The sequence below is a fragment of the Loxodonta africana genome, chromosome 20 (genome assembly GCF_030014295.1).
Source record: "Loxodonta africana isolate mLoxAfr1 chromosome 20, mLoxAfr1.hap2, whole genome shotgun sequence".
Taxonomy (NCBI): Eukaryota; Metazoa; Chordata; class Mammalia; order Proboscidea; family Elephantidae; genus Loxodonta; species Loxodonta africana.
Window position 1 is genome coordinate 48,373,063 of NC_087361.1, and position 20,546 is coordinate 48,393,608.

At 40.7% G+C, this 20,546-nt stretch overlaps 1 protein-coding gene across 4 annotated transcripts in view; it reads right to left on the reverse strand.

The window, feature by feature from the left end:
• Nucleotides 1–20,546, reverse strand: part of APP (amyloid beta precursor protein) — a 295,049-nt gene that overhangs the window by 28,322 nt on the left and 246,181 nt on the right. For all 4 annotated transcript variants that reach the window (XM_064273133.1, XM_064273132.1, XM_064273131.1 and 1 more), the window contains one exon: nucleotides 2,824–3,045. In XM_064273133.1, the coding sequence (XP_064129203.1) occupies nucleotides 2,824–3,045 (222 nt within the window). The remainder of the gene's footprint in view (nucleotides 1–2,823; nucleotides 3,046–20,546) is intronic.

Consider the following 20,546-nt stretch of genomic DNA (forward strand, 5'->3'; position numbering starts at 1 on the left):
AACCATTTCAGGACGTACCATATGATCAGGAACCAATGGTACTGAAGGGAGAAGTCCAAGCAACACAGAAGGCACTGGTGAAAAACAAGGTTCCAGGAAATGATGGAATACTAATTGATAAGTTTCAACAAACAGATGCAACGCTGGAGGCGCTTACTCATCTATGCCAAGAAGTCGGGAAGATAGCTACTTGGCCAACTGACTGGAAGAAGTCAGTATCTGTATCCATTCCAAAGAAAGGTGATCCAAAAGATTGTGGGAATTATCAAATGATATCATTAATATCACATGCAAGTAAAATTTTGCTGAAGATAATTAAAAAATGGTTGCAGCAGTACATTGACAGGGAAATGCCAGAAACTCAAGCTGGATTCAGAAGAGGACATGGAATGAGGGATACCATTGCTGATGTCAGATGGATCCTGACTGAAAGCAGAGAATACCAGGAAGATGTCTACCTGTGTTTTATTGATAATACAAAGGCATTTGGCTGTGTGGATCATAACAAATTATGGACAACACTTAGAAGAATGAGAATTCCAGAACACTTAATTGTAATCATGAGGAATCTGATTACAGACCAAGAGGCAGTCATTCAAACAGAACAAGGGGACACTGCATGATTTAAAATCAGGAAAGGTATGTGTCACGGTTGTATTCTTCTACCATATTTATTCAATCTGTATGCTGGACAAATAATCTGAGAAGCTGGACTATATGAAGAATGAGGTATCGGAATTGGAGTAAGACTCATTAACAAATTGTGATATGCAATAACACAACCTTGCTTGCTGAAGGTGAAGAAGACTTGAAGCGCTTACTGATGGAGATCAAAGACCACAGCCTTCAGTATGGATTACACCTCAACATAAAGAAAACAAAAATCCTTGCCACTGGACCAGTAATCAACATCATGATAAATGGAGAAAACATTGAAGTTGTCAAGAATTTTATCTTACTTAGATGCACAATCAATGCCCGTGGATGCAGCAGTCAAGAAATCAAACATACTGCACTGAGCAAATCTGCTGCAAAAGACCTCTTTAAAGTGTTAAAAAGCAAAGATGTCGCTATGAGGACTAAGGTGTGCCTTACCCAATCCATGGTATTTCCAATTGCCTCATATGCATGGAAAAGCTGGACAATGAATAAGGAAGAGTGAAGAAAAATTGATGCCTTTGAGCTATGGTGTTGGCGAAGGATACTGAATACACAATGGACTGCCAGAAGAACAAACATATCTGTCTTGGAAGAATTAAAGCCAGAACGCTCCTCAGAAGTGAAGATGGTGAGACTTTGTCTCACATACTTTGGACACGTTATCAGGAGGATCCAGTCTCTGGAGAAGGCCATCATGCTTGGTAAAGTAGAGGGTCATCGGAAAAACATGAAGACCCTCAACGAGATGGACTGACACAGTGGCTGTAACGATGGGCTCAAGCATAATGGAACCTAACAACAACGACGCAGCATTCTAAATGAAAAATCCTAGTGTGTATTAAATTTACATAAATGAGATTAGACATTTTCCCCAAAAAGTTCTCATTAGAGACGAATAATGAGAATTTTAAGAGGTCAAAGTATGTCTACCTATATAAAAGATGACACAACCAGGACTCTAGTAATAATACATTTTAATAAGGAAGTTACCCAAGTCTTTGGTAACTAAACAGCCTTAAAATATTTTGCTCTATCTAAGAATTATTTTTGTAAATGGTAAAGTCTTAGTCATTTTCACTTTATAATTCACACTGCTATTCAAATCAGATGATATTACTGTAATGTGTTCTTTTTCAAATTCAGGAAACAAATTTGGGGTGATTACTCACATTAGAAAATTAGTCATAGAAAGATTTTCTGGAATGCTTCTTAAAAAAAAAACCGTCTTGAGTACACATAACTTCTAATATTTGATTTAGATATAGTCTGAGAAGTGCATTGATTGGGTTTTATGAGGTATGTATATTACAAATATGAAACCACCATTCAAGTGTGCTACTTAAGGAAAATCACCGCTAAAATCCTGTGTGTTCTGAAGTGCATTGATTGGGTTTTATGAGGTATGTATATTACAAATATGAAACCACCATTCAAGTGTGCTACTTAAGGAAAATCACCGCTAAAATCCTGTGTGTTCTTGAAAAGCATGCCATTAGTATCTAGAAATCAAGGTTTCCATGTGTTTGCAATTTCATACTTTTGAATATGTAAAAGTGATAGGGAATAGAAAGAAAAAAAGAAGAAACCTAAATGATGCCCCCTATAGCATTTGAAAGGTTCTGTTAAGAAATTTCTATAACGAAAGGAGACCCTCTGTTGCACAAATGTGCAATAAAGACAATTTTACTCTGAACAATTATAGGCAAAAATATTTAGAGCAACGTGCTTCTTAATTTTGACAGCTGGCTTCAATTTTGCTTTCTAAATACAAAATTGCTTAAATCTTACTTCTTCCTCTGCCTGGTACATTGTGATTTCCACAATCCCATCACCATTCTGATGGTCTGTTCTGTGTTCTTGGAAGGCGGGCGTTCCAGCTTCCTGTCTCAGCAACACGAGTTGAATATTGTGCTTTCATTACAGAAGCAACAAAACGCCTCCCAGTGGGAAAGTATTTTTTAAAATTCCTATCAAAAATCACTACTCCAGATTTAAAAAAAAAAACAAAAACACGCAGGTGTATAAATACATGTACATGTATATGTGTGTGTTAAAAATGTGTTATGTATGTGTATTTCTGTATGTGTGTGTACATCATTTCTAGATATAAATAGATACATGCTTATACACTAAAATGCTCTCCTTCCCTCCGGGGACTCTTACCTTCGTTTTCTGTGTTGGCTGGCACAGAGTCGACGCCAAAAGGATGCCAGGGCTGGAGATCATCAAGGCTGAACTCTCCATTCACGGGAAGAAGTTCCACCGTCGTTTTTGTTTCGGTCAAAGACGGCATGAGAGCATCATTTCCATAACTGATTCTTGGTTCACTGATCACGTTGGCCAAGACATCATCCGAGTAATTTTGCTCTTTCTGAAGCAGCTCATCTATGTAAAGCAAAACAAAAACATCTCTTTGGTGAATAATAACAACCACCACAGCAGCAGCAGCAGCTATTTACTGTTTTTAACTGCTTCACGTGTTTGATTTCATTTAGTCATGGCTTAGGTACCATTATCTCCACCTTAAAAAAAAAAAAAAAACAGTTGTTATGGAGACGACTCTGACTCATGGTGTCCCCACGTGCGTCAGGGTAGAACTGTGCTCCATAGGGTTTTTAATGGCTGATTCTTCAGAAGTAGATCACTAAGCCTTTCTTCCAAGGTACTTCTGGGTGGACTTAAACCTCCAACTGTTCAGTTAGCAGCTGAGCACATTAACAGTTTGCATCACCTAGGGGTTCTGTCTCCATCTTATAGATGTGAAAACTGGGACATACAAAAAGTTAGGCAATTTACACAAAGCCACAGCTACTAAGTGGTGATAATGGGATCTCAGTCCAGAGAAGATGGCTCAGATGACTGATGTTCTTAAGCACTGTACCACTGTCTTCCCAGTGAAGAGAGAACCTTAAAAGTTGCCACCACCTCCTCTGACACAGAGTACACAGATGATTGCAGAAATAAACAGCGTACTTTGATGTGGTAACTGAGGTAGCGGGGAGTAGGGCACAAACTACAAATCTCTTTCAAGTCAAAGGATGTACCCAGTGGACCTTGAGTCTCTCCTTGAACACTTGTGTGGACGAGGAACGCCTAACTGACAGGCAGCCAGCTCCATTTTGCACAGTTCTCACAGCTTTGCCATGAACGAATCTGCCCGCCCAAACGCTCTCCTGGAGCTACATGACCTACGTTCTGAGGCAACCCAGACACTGTCCCCTTGGCCTTCCAGATGCAGCTCTGCAGACATGAAGCTCTGCTCTGGCCCTTTCTTCTCTGGCTAGACATCACTGTCTCCAACGTTTCTCACGTGACCTGACACCAAATATCCTGGCCTTTTTCCTTTGCTGCTTGTCTTTTCTAAAAACTACTACCAGTATTCTTTTTTAAATTGACTCCTCAACAAAATGTTTATGGAACATAATTGGCTTATCCGAAGTTCTTGTAGTCTAGTAAAATTTTATTATCAGTATGCATTTTTACTGGAAAAAAATATAATATTGCTTTAAAAATTGACCCTGGGTTATCACAAAATTTGTATTTGAATATTATATTGTCAAAGATTGACCAGGTTTTTCTGTGTATTTTCCCTTCCATTAGAGGCCTGTGGATAGCTTATGTCCTATTAACAATAATATTTCATTAGTCAGAACGTCACCCTTTCTAGTCATGCTGTCAAGAGTTTATTAAATATATTTCAAGCCAATCACAGGTTAGTATTAATGCTACAGAAAATGAAACCAGCATTTAAATTTAATTTGTAACATGTTACTATCATCCTTTAAATCCTCTTCTAAACTGACCAAAAAAAAAAACCTGAAAAATTAAAATTCTGATCAAATATATCCATTAAAACAATTTGAGAGAACACATTAAAGCATGTGATTAATATCCTTCTAAAAAAAATTTTTTTTTTTTTAAGGAGTGAGTTTTATTACAAGATATTATTTTAAACGATAGAATCTGAAGCAAATCAGTCCTTCTGAAATCTAATTTGAATTTTAATATATATCTATGCTCCATGGCACCAATCTAAAATTCAGCATTTGATTCCCGCAATGACCTTTCCCAGACAGATAAAAGACATCCATTAGACTTCTTCCAACTTTTTCATGTCTTAGAGAGTCATGGGTAATGGCTAATAACTTAGCCAATGTCTGATTTAATAAATGGGCATTTCTTATATATAAATTTTATCCTTGTGACTGTTAGGCATTTACTAGAGAGGACATTCTGGAATAATAACTACGTGTGCCTACTATACCTTTATCTTGAAGGACTAACCTTCATCGGTGCTATCAGCTCTTGGCCCCACTTGGGGCCACATTGTTCTTGGTGTCTTTGCAGTCTTTACCATCACTTACCCTCCTCCTCCATCTGGAATGTTCTTCGCTTGCCTCCCATATGCAGTACTGAACTTCCTCCCCCTTATCTTTCTGAATAGCTCACTTATTCCTTTCTCCTTACATCTTTATCATTTTTTTCCCTTTGTACCTCTTTGCATTTCTCATTACAATTCTTCCCTTTGGAAATCTCAAACTCCAAGGATCTCCTACCTTTGGATGAATCTGAAATCTATTTCCCCAGCTCTGACTTCTCCCTCTGGCTCTAGTTCATATATTTCCAACAGCTTGCTGGATGTATTACTTAGATATTCCTCCTGATCCACAAAATTTGCATGTACAGAACTGTACTCAGTGGCCCTGTTCTCCTTCCTGTCTTCCCATTTCTAATCATGGCAGCACCGTTCTCCCAGTCACTGAGGTTTGAACCCTTCAGAACCACCCGTGAACCTGACAACTCCTTTTTAATTCAACTTCTGAATCTTCTCTTATCCATCTCGTTGCCCTTTCCCACTATCTTTAGCCTGGTTGGACCCTACCATTACTTTTTTCCCTAGAGAACTGTGATGGCCTCCTCATTACTCTCCCTGTATCAGTCTCTCCCTACTCTGACTTTTATCCGTCTATGTTCCCCAGGGAGCCCTGGTGATGCAGTGGTTAAGAGCTCTGCTGCTAAAAAAAAGGTCACCACTTCGAATCAACCAGGCACTCCTTAGAAACCTATAGGGCAGTTCTACTCTGTCCTATACGGTTGCTACGAGTCAGAATTGACTCGATGGCGATGGCTTTGGTTTTTTTTGGTTCTGTTCCCCAGATACGTTCCAGATGCTGAGATTGGATGGATGGCTCCTCCCCATTTCAGTGGCTCCTCATTTTCTACTGAACTGAGCCCAAACTCCTTTGCCAGATGCTGAAGGCCTTCCGTGATCTAGGCTGATACCATCTTGCCAGCCATGAGGCCTACAGCTCCTTGCTGTATACACTACACTCACAGACTGAACGATCTGGGTTATTCCCACATGGGACTGGGCATTCCCATCATAACTCTATTGTATTCTCACTACCTCTGATGCTCCTCTCCCACCTGTGTTTATAAATTATATGAACTCTTTAAAATCTAGTGTAATGGACTGAATTGTGTCCCTCAAAAATAAGTGTCAACTTGGTTAGGCCATGTGTGGTTGTCCTCCATTTTGAGATTTTCCTATGTGTTATAAATCATAATCTCTGCCTTTGGTTAAAAAGATTAGGGTGGGATGTAACACCCTTACTAAAGTCACATTCCTGATCCAATATAAAGGGAGCTTCCCTGGAGTGCGGCCTGTACCACCTTTTATTTTACAAGAGATAAAAGGAAAGGGAAACAAGCAGAGAGATTTGACCTCATACTACCAAGAAGTAAAAGGAGCAGAGTGCGACCTTTGGACTCGGGTTTCCTACGCAGAGAAGCTCCTAGTCCAGGGGAAGATCGACGATAAGGACCTTCCTCCAGAGCTGACAGAAAGAGAAAGCCTTCCCCTGGAGCTAATACCCTAAATTTGGACTTGTAACCTACTAGACTGTGAGAAAATAAATTTCTCTTTGTTTAGTTCATCCACTTGTGGTATTTCTGTTATAGCAGCACTAGATGACTAAGACATCTAGCAAAAATGCCAACTCTCTTCTCAACAACTTTATAAAAAAGGCAGGCATTATTATCCTTTGTTATTGCCATTAGCTGCTGTCGGGTCGGCCTCCAGCTCACAACAACCCCATGTACAACAGAACTACATGCTGCCCCGTCCTGCAGAATTCCTATAACTTCTTGTGGATTGGACAGTTATAATCCACAGGGTTTTCACTGGTTGATTTCTGAAAGTAGATCCCCAGGCCTTTCTTCTTAGTTTGTCTTAGTATCCTTCCAAGATAGGAAACTGATGATGGAAGAGATTGGGCTAACCTCTTTAAGATCACACGGCCAGTAAGTATCATCAGTGCTGAAATTCAAGTCCTGGGCTGCCTATTGCCAACTTCCATACATTTAACCCTGAGAGATTCAGCCTCACACAGTACTAGAGGAGGTGGCTTACTCTTAGTCATCATTCACTTGTTTATTTATGGAGTAAATTAAATCATTAAATTAGAAATCATGCATTATACACACAACTTGGTTCTAATATCATCAGCCATGTCGTCCTCACATATAATCCACATAAGGTTTACTGAGTTGCGAGCTGACTTAATTACTACCAGCCCCGTGGAATGGTTATTATTTTCTTCCTCCAAATGGGCATGTCTCAGGCATGGGAAGCTGGAGAGGGTCCTGTACCATCTCAGACCTTGGCAGTAAAAAGGTTTAATAGGGAGTTGTCACAGGTGGGAGACCTTCAATCTGTCCTTCATGGGGCAGTTTGGGTTGATCTTTTTCTCTTTCATCTTTTATCTGTTGGTAGGGCATTTCCTCCAAATGCCCACCAGAATGGCGAGCACCACGGAGTTTAATGTTTATTAGAATCATTTTCAGAAAACGAAAGTGAGGGAATAAAAACACTGAAGAAAAGCACCATTCTTTGCAGACTGAAAAGCACTTTTTTTTTTTTTTTTGGGTACAAAACAGTAAAAATCCATGTTCCTATCTTAATTGAAAATAGGGGATTTAGAAACAGCCACCTCTAGTTATCTGATTCAAAACAATGAAGGGAGAGTGTGGTTTTAAGGGACGAAAAAAGGGTGAAAATCATAGACTGCCATTAGTCAGAGAAGAATTCAATTTTGTGATCATAAAATGTCTAAGGCAGCCAGCCACCTCTCGACATTATTAAGGGCTGAGGATTTTACCAATGGTTAACACAATTGACACCCGGCAATTCAGCATGTGAGAAAAAACCTGGCACCAAATGTGATTACTTCATTGCTAATTCTGACTGGGACTCTATCTTTGACTTCTATGCTGAGACTAATCACACAGTAACCACACTCCTACCATGTTAGTGGTCCTGATGGATTATCCTTTTATCTGAATTAATTTAATATTTTATTACAATGCTTTGATGGCCTATATTGGGGATTTCCAAAGCTTTTAAGCATCGACAGTTGCCAACTGCCATATTAAGCTTGAAGATTAGGCTCATTTCCTCGCAAGACTCTCTTTTTTCTCTAAAAGCTATTTATTATTGCCCAAAATGGCGGCACTTACCTCTAGAGTCAAATATCTTCTTTCATAATACCCAGGCAATTAAAAGTTAAAAGCAGAAATACTTACCTGAATTGAATAATGCTAATATTTAACCTACGGTTTAAGCAGTAACAGAAATTGATATTCAATTTCAAATATTAAACACAAATTGAACACTATCACCTTGCTGTTTTAAAAAACGCTTGCAGGATACATAATACACGTGTTAAGGTTGTTGTTAGTTGCCATCGAGTCGATTCCGACTCATGGCGACCCCAAGTGTGCACAATAGAACTGCCCCATAGGGTTTTCAAGGCTGTGACGTTTCAGAAGCAGATTCTCAGGCTTGTCTTCTGAGGTGCCTCTGGGTGCGTTCGAAATGCCAACTTTCCAGCTAGTAGTTGAGCACTGAACTGTTTGGGACACCCAGGGACTCCTATATTAGATGTACTGATAGTAAATACAAAACAAAAACAAAACAAAAAAAAACCCCACTGAGCTATCACTGAAAATATCTAAGATATTTTAAAGAAAATAACATCAAAAGAAACAATAGTGTTTCAAATGGCTAATTTTTTTTTTTCCTGTAGCAGAAACAGAATTCCATAGCAGTTCATTTTGAGAGAAATGGCCTCATAAAAGAACTGCTAAATGGGAAACAGATGAATTCTAGATAATCCACTTAGTATCCTTCTTTTAATTATTAACCCACTACCTCTAACTCCTAAAAACTTAATTGCCACATTTTAGGTTTCTCAAGAAAATAAAGTTCATAGACATTAGATCAACCTTCTCTTACACACTGAGTTATAATTTCTGAACTGTTTCTTCCACATGTTAAACATATTCGGGTGGGGAGGGAAATTCCCTTCACATAAAGGAGGTGCAATCGCAACCTTTTCCCTGTAAAACACGGCTCTTATAGCCCTGGCTTGTAGCCTGGTGAGTCCGTGAGGTCCCTCTGCTCATTGTTTTGTCTGAGATCTAGCCTGTGTTGCTTTCCCCCATCCCTGTTTTGTGATTCTTCTGGTTCCTGCAGCCTCTCCCCCAAATGGAAATTCTCTTTCCATCTTGTCTAATGGGATTCTCATGTGACCAATTCCTAACTTTCTAACAAATATTTACTCATGCATCTGCCTCAAAGGAAGATGCATAAATAAATATTAAACCCTGCCCAATGTACCCTCCGGAGCCCTGGTGGCACAGTGGTTAAGACCTTGGCTGCTAACCAGCCGATCCTTGGAAAGCCTATGGCAGTTCTACTCTGTCCAATAGGGTCATTATGAGTTGGAATTGACTCGAAGGCAATGAGTTTTTTTTTTTTTTTTTTTAATGTACCCCTGATTGCTGCACTGGAAATATCTGTAAAAGGGATGTATTTTTTTCCCTTGATCAAGAAACTCAACTGTAAATCAGCTGTCAACAATTCTAGGCATTTTCCCACTCCAGGACTGAGAGATCAGATTTAATTTTCAAATTACAGTTCTGTACATGTCTGATGCACCATTCATCGTTATCACTGCCATGCTGTTTACTGTACTCAATGTCACCATGGCCTCTAAAACTCCCTAAAATTTTTCCTCATCTGTAAAATTAGGGGAGGCTGGACTAGATGGTCTTTGCAACTCCTTCACTTTAAATCCTGTGATCTATATCTCTGCTACTTGGACACCCCCTTGGTGCTTGTTGTTGTTGTTAGCTTGCCGTTGGGCAGGCTCCAAATTATGTTGACTCCATGCACAATGGAACAAAACTGCTGCCTGGTCCTGCACCATCTTCATGATCTTTGGTTGGTATGCTCAAGTCTATTGTTGCCCTACAAGCTAGGGGCTCATCTTACAGCACTACGTCAACAATGTTCTGTTGTGATCTACAGGATTTTCACTGGATGATTTGTGAAAGTAGAAATTGCCAGGCCTTTGTTTCTAGTCTGTCTTAGTTTGGGAGGTTCACTGAAACCTGTCCACCATGGATGACCCTGCTGGTATTTGAAACACCAATGGCATAGCTTCCAATATCACAGCAACACACAAGCCACCACAGTAAGGCAAAATGCAGATGGGTAGTGGAGGCACTTGTTAAAAATGCAGACTCTCGGGCTCCACGCATGCCTAAGGAATGAGAACCTTCATGTTAACATGATCCCCAGGTGATTCCTATGCTCAACAGAGCCTGACAGGCCTTGTTCTCCCTCATTCTGACCATGAATTGTATGACTTGTACTTGAACATGGTTGAATTTATTCACAGGCACCACTATACAATGAGTTCACTTATTCCTGTCATAAAAGACAAAGCAACAACGACAAAACAAACAAAAAAAATAAAACAACAAAGGTGTAAAAGCTGAGAATGGGCAGCAAAAGTTTTTTAGAAGAAACCTTACTCCAGAACACCTTAAATTCATGTCCATAGAACCCAACAATCTGTTGCCTGGTAGGTATAATTAATGGTAACATTTCTGCACCCACAGGAAAGGGAAGGACGGTTGGCTATGAGTTTCCTTCCTTGTCAAACCATTTATCAGGTGGGAAATCACGCACCAGCCAGAGCAGGAAAGTCTTCAGGAGGCAGGTCAGTGTTATTCAGACTCCGAGAAAAGAATGTACTTAAAAGTGTAGAGGGCACCAGAGGACACAATTCATCACTATGCTTGTCCCAGAAAAAAACAGCTATCGCCTAGTGACTAAATTTACCTTTAAGCATGGGTTTACTTACCCACAGTTCAATGGAGCAGAGCCTGTTTAGAATACTGATTTTGGGGAAAAACCCAAACCAAATCCATTGCTGTTAGGTCGATTTCCGACACACAGCGACCCTATGGGACAGAGTAGAACTGCCCCATAGGGTTTCTAAGGAGCGGATTCGAACTGTCAACCTTTGGTTAGCAGCCTGAGCTCTTAACCACTACACCACCAGGGCTCCAAAAAAGCCTGTATTTTTTAAGTGGTTTTTGTACATGGGAGGGGTGGTTTTGGTTTTGAGGAATGGTTTGATTTGCTGTAACTGACCTGTGTCATACTATGGAAACCCTGGAGGTGCAGTGGTTAAAAGCTACAGCTGCTAACCAAAAGAGTCTGGCAGTTCAAATCCCCCAGGCGCTCCTTGGAAACCATATGGGGCAGTTCTGCTCTGTCCTGTAGGGTTGCTATGAGTTGGAACGACTCGACGGCAATGGGTTTCGTTTTTTTGAGGAGACTGGTGGAGCAGTGGTTAAGTGCTCAGCTGCCAACCAAAAGGTTGGTGGTTTGAACCCACCAGCTGCTCAGAGGCAGAAAGATGTGGCAGTCTGCATCAGTAAAGTTTTATAGCCTTGGAAACCCTACGGGCAGTTCTACTATGTCCTACAGGATCACTATGAGTCAGAATCGACTCATAGGCAACAGGTTTTGGATTTATTGCCCCTTGATGCATTAAATCAATTGCACTAATGATACCTTCCATTTCTGTGGTCTTTTCATATCCATCAGCTCATCTGATACCCACAACAATCCTTATACAGAGATTGCTATCCCCGCTGATAGTTGAGCAAACTGACATCCATCCTGAGAAGTGTATTTGCAGTTAGCAAGCGGCAGGAGTGGGATCTGAACTCAAGTATCCTGACTGCTAGCACACCTTACTGTGATTCAATGAAAAACTCCATTTCATTTAACTTTAATAACTAACTCTATTAGAGAAAGATTTCCCCATCTATAATCACAGCATCCTGTGATAATGTTTTGCCTGTTATTTCTGATGGATTTGGAAAGGGCTGAGTTCAATGGTGTCTCTCTGTTCATATGAATGAACTAAGGCAAAACTTAGTCCAACTCAAGGCCACAAAGCTTCTCGATGGTGGAGCAAAGCTGAAGAATCAAGTGATTTCCAGCTCTACAACCATGTGATGCCCCTCCTCCAGTAAGTGAAGCCATACCTGACACTTCCCCTTTGACAATCCATCCTCGACAACCGTTTCTCTCTCTGAACACCCGCCTCCCACTTCTTTAGACTGCCATTTTGTCTGGAAGACTGGAATGAATACGATAGCTCAAGAAATCATTATTAGGTTTCAACAACTCCAAGACCAAATTTAAAATGATTTAGACTCCTTTTGACTTTGAACGGTTTAAATGTTTGAACAGTGGGTTGATTCTGTACATGCTATTGACCCAAATACTCCTTTTCATCCACGGTGCGGTGGCTAGGATGTTTCAATGGCTGAGGTTGAAATAGCCCTGTAGGACGCAGCCACATTTTTCAAATTGGGTAAAAATTTACAGACATATTATCTCAAAGTAACGCTGCCTCACAAATCTAGCTTTTAATCTTTGACCTCTAGATAACTGGGTCAGTCCTTTTATTTCCAGCTACATTATTAATCTTGAGTCAACTTTCAGATTCCATGTCTGAATCTAGGTATTTTTCATCAGTACTTTTTTGGCTACAGCTCTTGAGTAGGGCATGCTTTGTCCACTTATGGCAACAAACTGTCCCTGGAGATGACCCAAACAAGGTCGCATATCACTTGTGAAAATATTCCTTCTTACACGTGTCATTTTCCCTGAAGTATCACATGTCTGGCTGAAGACAGCAGGTATAGAAGAAGTCCTTTTTCAATTAAGACAAATTTCCTTTTGGTTTTCTAACACTGTAGATCAAATGACATAGCTCTACCAATGGCATCAGTCAGAAATCAAGATAAAAGTCAGTCAGACTCTGCTCTCTGGCATCTAAAAATGGATTACAGGGCTCCTTTTGCATGTTTACTTGTGGAACAGAGCCAACATTCTGATCTCATTTCCAACTACAACAGGGGTCTTGGTCCTGCCTGGGTAATCAGGAACCTAAACAATCCTGAGGGAACAAATATTCTAAAGTTTAGATTAAAATGCCAGTTTATATGCTATAGAAATCATTTCTGAAGTATGCAGTATTGAGGTCACAATTCACATATATATCTGCAGCTTTGGTGGCACAGTAGTTAAGAGCTAAGGCTGCTAACCAAAAGGTCGACAGTTCAAATCCACTAGTCGCTCCTTAAAGACTGTATGGGGCAGTTCTACCCTGTCCTGTAGGGTTGCTATGAGTTGGAAATGACTCTAAGGCAATGGGTTTTTGGTTATATCTATCTATCTATCTATGGAGCCCTGGTGGCACAATGGTTAAGCACTTGGCTGCTAGCGGAAAGGTTGGTGGTTTGAACCCACCAGCTGCTCCTCGAGAAAAACTTGTGGCAGTCTGCTTCTATAAAGATTACAGCCTTAGAAACCCTGTGTGGTAGTTCTACCTTGTCCTTTAGGGTTGCTGTAAGTTGGAATCGACTCGATGACGATGGGGGTGTGTGTATGTGTGTGTGTGTGTGTGTGTGTGTATATATATATATATCTCACCAGGCCTGGTGATCTACTTCTAAAAACTAGCCAGTGAAAACCTTATGGATCAGTTCAACTTGCTTGCCTTGGGCATGTCATCAGAAGGGGCCAATCGTTGGAGCAGATATTTTATTTGGTGAAGTAGAGGGCCAGCATGGCAAGGAGGGACCCTCGATGATGTACACTGGAACAACAGCCATAATGATGGGACTTGAAATTGCCAGCAGTTGTGAGGATGATGATGGACCAGGCAGCATTTCGTTCTGCTGTATACAAGGCCATTAGGAGTTGGAGTTTACTCTGTGGCAGCTCTCTACCCATCCACCCACCCGCCCACACATCCATCCACGCATCTACCCACCCATCCATCCATCAATCCACATATAAAAAACACTTCAAAGTAAAAATTGTCAAGAGGATAGTGCATAAGGCAGCACATTGAGTGGTAAAACGAGAAGATATTTAAGGAAGTGATTACTATAAAAGTCAGGGCAGCAGTTACTTTTGGAGGGAGATGCAGTTATAACCAGGATGGGGCATAGGAACTTTTTAGGTGGCTGGAAAAATTGTACTTCTTGGCCTGAGTTTTCCCTATGGGAGTGGTAAATATGGGACAGAAAAAGAGGTTCTATCTAGACATGTTGAGTTTGCAATATTCCAGAACATCATGGTGAAGATGTCCCAGAGTCACTGGAAACAGGAGCCTAGAGAGCTCATGTCTACGCTGCAGAAATCCACACAGAAGCACCAGAAAAAAATGAGCATTTTTCAGATTCCAGCAGAATTTTGTGGGTGTTTTGGGAAAAAAGTCCATGGAATTCCCCCAAAGAAATTTAACTTATAATGAATTCTGCTAAATAGTGAATACCAAAAACAAAAAAACCAAACCCATTGCCTTCGAGTTGATTCTGACTTGTAGCAACCCTACATGACAGAGCAGAACTGCTCCAAAGGGTTTTCCAAAGAGCTGTTGGTGGATTCAAACTGTTGACCTTTTGGTTAGCAGCTGTAGCTCTTAACCACTGCACTACCAGGGCTCCAGATAGTGAATAGTTCAATCCATAATGAAGTGCCATGTCCTTGGTGAAAATTCCTTCCAGTGTCTAATTGAAGTGCTTAATACAGGTTGGTGGTTATTGTTAAGAACTCCAGTGTGATGGCTTAGGTTGTGTGTCAACTTGGCTGGGCCATGATTCTCAATGGTTTGGCAGTTATGTAATGATGTAGTTATCCTCCATTTTGTGATATAATATAATCACCTCTGTCGTAGAACTGCCAGCCTTGCTGTTAAAGCTTAATCACTGCACCACCAGCGCTCCTTAAGGAAAGCAGAGGGCCAACAAGGGAAACCTTCGATGAGATGTACTGACTCAACAGCCACTACAATGGACTCAAACATACCAAAGATCATGATGACGGTACAGGACTGGGCAATGTTTTATTCTGTTTTATATAAGGTCACTATGAGTCGAGAGTCATCTTGGTGATGACTAACAAGAATGTATATGTATATATACTCTTTCCTTCTTACACACTCATCAGATTAAAATATGTAACCACTTTTCTCTAAATATATAATATTAAAACATGATCATTTTCAATAACATGTAATTAATGCCCCTCAAAATTTAGTCTTCCACACTAATTGCCATTCTTTTTTTTAAAGTGTGATGTAAGCAATCCTTATTTGAATACACTTTAAGCTTCAAATTAAAAAATGATTCATGTTATGGTACATTTATACATGTCTTTTGATCTTCCAAGTGCAGTAAACATTAATTAACCCTGGCTAATTAAGACAGTCACAGTTTACAAATTTGCTCATTAATCAGCCTCAGGCAAATGCAGAGCATTTAAAGCCTTTCAAAATTTGTATCAATTAAATATGGAAATTAATTTTTTTTTAATGACGAGGTCATAAATTCAAGACAGGCAGTGCTTTGATTGCTAATTTGATAGTGTTTTAGAAGAAACTTGGATAATATTTCAGATTCTTAGAAGTCAAGGAAAAAAAGTGTAATTCCCTATGTAAGTGGATATTAACTCTTTGCTGCTAAGATGAACGTTTCTGGCTATAATAAACACACTGGAGCAGAACACAGTTTCTTCTGTGCCCCCTTATTCAAGGTGGGATTAGAGAGATTGAGGACAAGAACATGGAGTGCTGCACTCTTCCTAAGTCTAACTTCATCCCATTAGTGCAGAGATGCTTTCCCTCCTGTTATGGACTAAATCATGTCCCCCTAAAATATATGTTGAAGTCATAACCCCTGTACCTATGAACGTGATTGTGTCTGCAAATAAGAGTGTTTGAAGAAATTACGCTAATTTAATACAAGCTCATATTGGAGTAGAAAGAACCAGTTGCTGTCGAGCCAATGCCAATGCATGGTGACCCCATGTGTGTCAGAGTATAACTATACTCTGTGGGGTTTCCAAGGCTGTGACTTTCAGAAGCAGATCACCACGCCTTTCTTACCAGGTAACTCTTGAACCACCAACCTTTCGGTTAGTAGCTAAAACAAAACAAAACAGAAAACAAACCCAGCCATCTAAGATACTCCACTGGTTTTACCCCATCTGGAGAGAGGGAGAATGAAGAAAACCAAAGACACAAGGGAAAAACTGGTCCAAAGGACTAACGGACCACAACTATGACGGCCTCCAGTAGACGGAGTTTAGCACAATTAGATGGTTCCCGGCTATGTCCACCGGCTGTGACAGGGATCACAACACAGGGTCCTGGACAGGTGTGGAGAAAAATGTAGAACAAAATTCTAACTTCCAAAAATAAAAAAGGACCAGACTTATTGATCTGACAGAAACTGGAGAACCCTTGAGAGTATGGCCTTTGGACACCCTTTTAGCTCAGTACTGTCATTTCTCAGGTTCGCCTTTCAGCCAGATTAGACAGGCCCGTAGGCCCATAAAACAAAGCAAGGCTAAATGGGCATACCAGTCCTGGGCAAGGATGAGAAGGCAGGAGGGGACAGGAAAGCTGGTAATAGGGAACCCAAGGTCGAAAGGCGGAGAGTGTTGACATGTCATGGGGTTGGCAATCAATGTCACAAAACAGTATGTGTATTAATTATTTAATGAGAAACTAGTTTGCTCTGTAAACCTTCATCTACGGTACAATTAAAAAACAAAAACAAACCCAAACCCGTTGCTGTGGAGTCAATTCCAACTTACAGCAATCCTACGGGACAGAGTAGAACAGCTCCATAAAGTCTCCAAGGAGTGGCTGGTGGATTCAAACTGCCGACCTTTTGGTTAGCAGCCAAGCTCTTAACCACACCACCACCAGGGCTCCTGGTTAGTAGTTAGTAGTGTTTAAATGTGTGCACCAGCCAGGGACTCCCATTGGCATAGGTGGGTCCTAATCCTATATGACTGTGACTTCATTAAAGAGAAGATACACAGAGATGAGCAGGCACTGGAAGGGTGGCCATGTTACAATGGAGGCAGATGCAGCTGCAAGCCAGGGAACATCAAGGATTGCTGGCCATCACCAGAAGCTAGGAACAGTTTCTCAGAGCTCTCAGAAGGAATCAATGCGGCTGATATCCTGACTGGGACTTCTACCCTCCAGAGCTTTATAAGTCACCCAGTTTGTGTGGTGCTTTGTTGTGGTAGTCCTAGAAAGCCATGACACCTCTTAACACCAGAGGGTGTTTTAGTGGGGTCTCATTGATTCCTTTGTTTCAGCTCTCTGCCCCTCTCTTCCAATGTCCTTCCACAGGAGGCACTATTCCCTTCCCTTTCTTAATCATGGATGTCTGCAATGCTTATCCTGAAAAGACCATGGGAATTTTGGATCCCAGTGTAAACTCTTAAGCTCAGCAAGGACATGAAAGGTCCTTGGTTTCAAATGGCTTGTAAACACAGATGTTGTGTCATTTCCTTTCTAAGGAGCCAGAGGCTGAGCAGTCTTTGGCTGCAAAACGTGTGGCAAATGCCTAGCAATGTCAGGTTTTACTGACTCCAGGGTGATGAAAACACCACCATCTCCAAGGCCAGAACTGAGTCTGCTGTCATGGGCCTACCTCTAGCATCTAAACTTGGCATAGCCGGGACAGCTCGAGAAAATCTATGAATTTAGTGTATCGGATGGTACAAATGGCTGTTTACAGAAAGGTTGGAGGTTTGAGTCCACCAGAGGCTCCTTAGGAGAAAGGCCTAGTGACCTATGTCGGACAACCAGTCACTGAATACCCTTATGGAGCAAAGTTCTACCCTCACATACACGGCGTCACCATGAGTTGGAGTCAACTTGAAGGCAACTGGTTACTGGTTATTTCAACTTAGGGTTCCCATTTGACAAACTGGGCCTTAAGTAATTCTCCAGGAACCTAAAAGTCCTTTTCCATTTTCATTCTGCTATGAAATCTGGATAGTTGGATTAGAATATTTTATGAAATGAGTGATTAACAGCAATAGTTTATTTGCAAACTTTTGGCTCAGGATATGAGAAAACATGGCTAATGGCACCTAGTTATGGGTTTGTGATGCCAGACTTTGTTATATTACTTAGTCAGTCCCCACCGTTTATGTATTTATTTTATTGAACTTTAGATGAAGGTTTATAGAACAAACCAGTTTCCCATTAAACAGTTAGTATACGTATTGCTTTACGACACTGGTTAACAATCCCGCAACATGTCAACATTCTCCTGTCTCAAACCTGGGTTCCCTGTTACCAGCTTTCCTGTCACCTCCTGCCTTCTAGTCCTTGCCCCAGGCCTAGTGTGCCCCTTTAGTCTCGTTTTGTTCTATGAGACCCTACCTTTAAACACTGTGAAAGCTTGGCTTTGGTTACTCAGTGACAAAAATAAGACTCTGGATAAATTAGTTAAAAACAGTTTTTAAAAATCCATCAAATCCCTCCATTCCAAGCGTATGGCTCTTTAGATACCATGCACGTCTTGGATCTGAAGTTCATAAAGGTGGAGTGAAGGGTGCCAAAAGGAAACCTGGTTTGGATGACTTAAGGAGCCCTGGTGCCACAGTGGTTAAAGCGCTCGGTTGCTAACTAAAAGGTTGGGAGTTCAAACCCACCAGCTGCCCTGTGGGAGAAAGATGTGAGAGCCTGCTTCCGTAAAAGTTACAGCTTTGGAAACTCCATGGGGCAGTTCTACTTTGTCCTATAGGGTTGCTACGAGTTGGAATTGACTCAGCGGCAATGGGTTTTGGCACTTAGGGTACAGAGGTAGGAAAAGTATCTTTCATGGCCTCCCTTAACTTTCTTAGGATAAAGACCCCACATGCACTAATGTGATGGTGGCTGAGGAATGTTGCAGGGGCAGTACATAGATTTAGCTCACCTACTTGTATCAAGGACACTCTGGTGGTGTTGTGGTTAAATGCTACAGCTGCTAACCAAACGGGTTGGCAGTTTGAATCCACCAGCCACTCCTTGGAAACCCTGTGGGGCAGTTCTACTCTGTCCTATAGGATTGCTATGAGCAGGAATTTACTTGATAGCAATGGGATTTTTTTTTTTTTAAGTTGCACTAGACAAAAAGAAAAGCAAAGAATAGAACAGCTTTCCCTAGGTGATTCTGTTTTGTTTCTTCTTCTTCTTTTTTTTGTGTGTTCATTTTGAAAAGATAGGGAAGAACAGTGTAAATTCCCAAAGGGTCACCAGGGATAGGCCATGAATTTCTAGTACTTAGCTTTCCATTTTTTTAGCTTTCCATAGAAACGATAGAGGAAGTGATTTATTCCAGACATGACTCAGTTCACAGTCTGAAAGTGGACATGACCTTCGGGAATTTTCACTTTCTTCACTTTTTATGACCATTTCCCAAGACAGTTCTCGGGTACTCTCCTCTGCCACCCTCCTCCAGTACAAGTGGAGGCAAAAATCTAAGCGACCACTTCCCCAAGAGTCTGGGACATTTATGATCACATGCTCCATTTCCTGGACTTACAGTTTAGGGAAACGAAAGACAAAGTAGTATATGGGATTCTGTCTCAGGTCGCTATCTACTTTAAAAAGCAAAGAAGTATAACTTGGTCCCCTGTATAAAAACCCATTGATTCTGACTCATGGCGACCCCATGTGTTACAGAGTAGAATTGCTCCAACGGGTTTTCTTGGCTGTAATGTTTACAGAAGCAAATTGCCAGGCCTTTCTTCCACAGCACCACTGGGTGGGTTTGAACCGCCAACCTTTAGGTAAGCAGTCAAGCACAAGCCGTTTGCACCACCCAGGGACCCTTATTTTAAGAAGCAAAAAAGTGCAATTTGCTCTCTTGTATAACCCTTAAAATATGTATATTGCTGCTTAACAAAGTGAGCTGCCTCTAGATTGGCGCCTGAAATTGGTACTCACTACATCTTTTTTGGGTAATTTTTGGTCTTAAGAATAATGGCAATTCTCTAAGAAGGAACATGCTTCTTGAGCTAACATCAGGCTATCTGACAAGCCTCGAAGATTGAGTTTTTATCGTCTGGCATTTATAATGCTAACAACTCAAGGCTGCATTTGGTGATTTTCTTTTTTGTCTCTTATTAAAATCATATCACTTTGGAGCTGCAGAATCTCTCAATGGATAACATTTTTAAGTAAAGTGCTGGGATGAATAACAGAAAGTGAGAAAACATAAAGAGAGAGGAAAAGACTCTGGGAGACAGAGCAGTAGATATCATGCTTTGTTAAAGAGCAAAGACAATAGCAAACGGGGGAAAAGTTATCAAAGACGGCGTTTTATGACTTAAGCACGCTTGACTCTTGTATTGTTTATTCCCTTTAGATACAGTTAATCAGAGTTAATAAGCAGCTTATGCCATGGCCTCTTCAAAGGGAATATGAAGTCTTTACTTGGATAAATAAAACACCACCATCAATTTGGTCACATCCGAACTCAATGCATTAGAACCTCAAAGTTAATATAACACTTCCCTGTAAGATTTTATTCACATCACCACTTTGGAAATAAGTACCCCCAGAAATAAGCAAGGCTAATTTGCCAGATTATATTAATTTCCAAAGGTGACGTCTGCCACTTCTCTATGTTCAGGACTGATATAA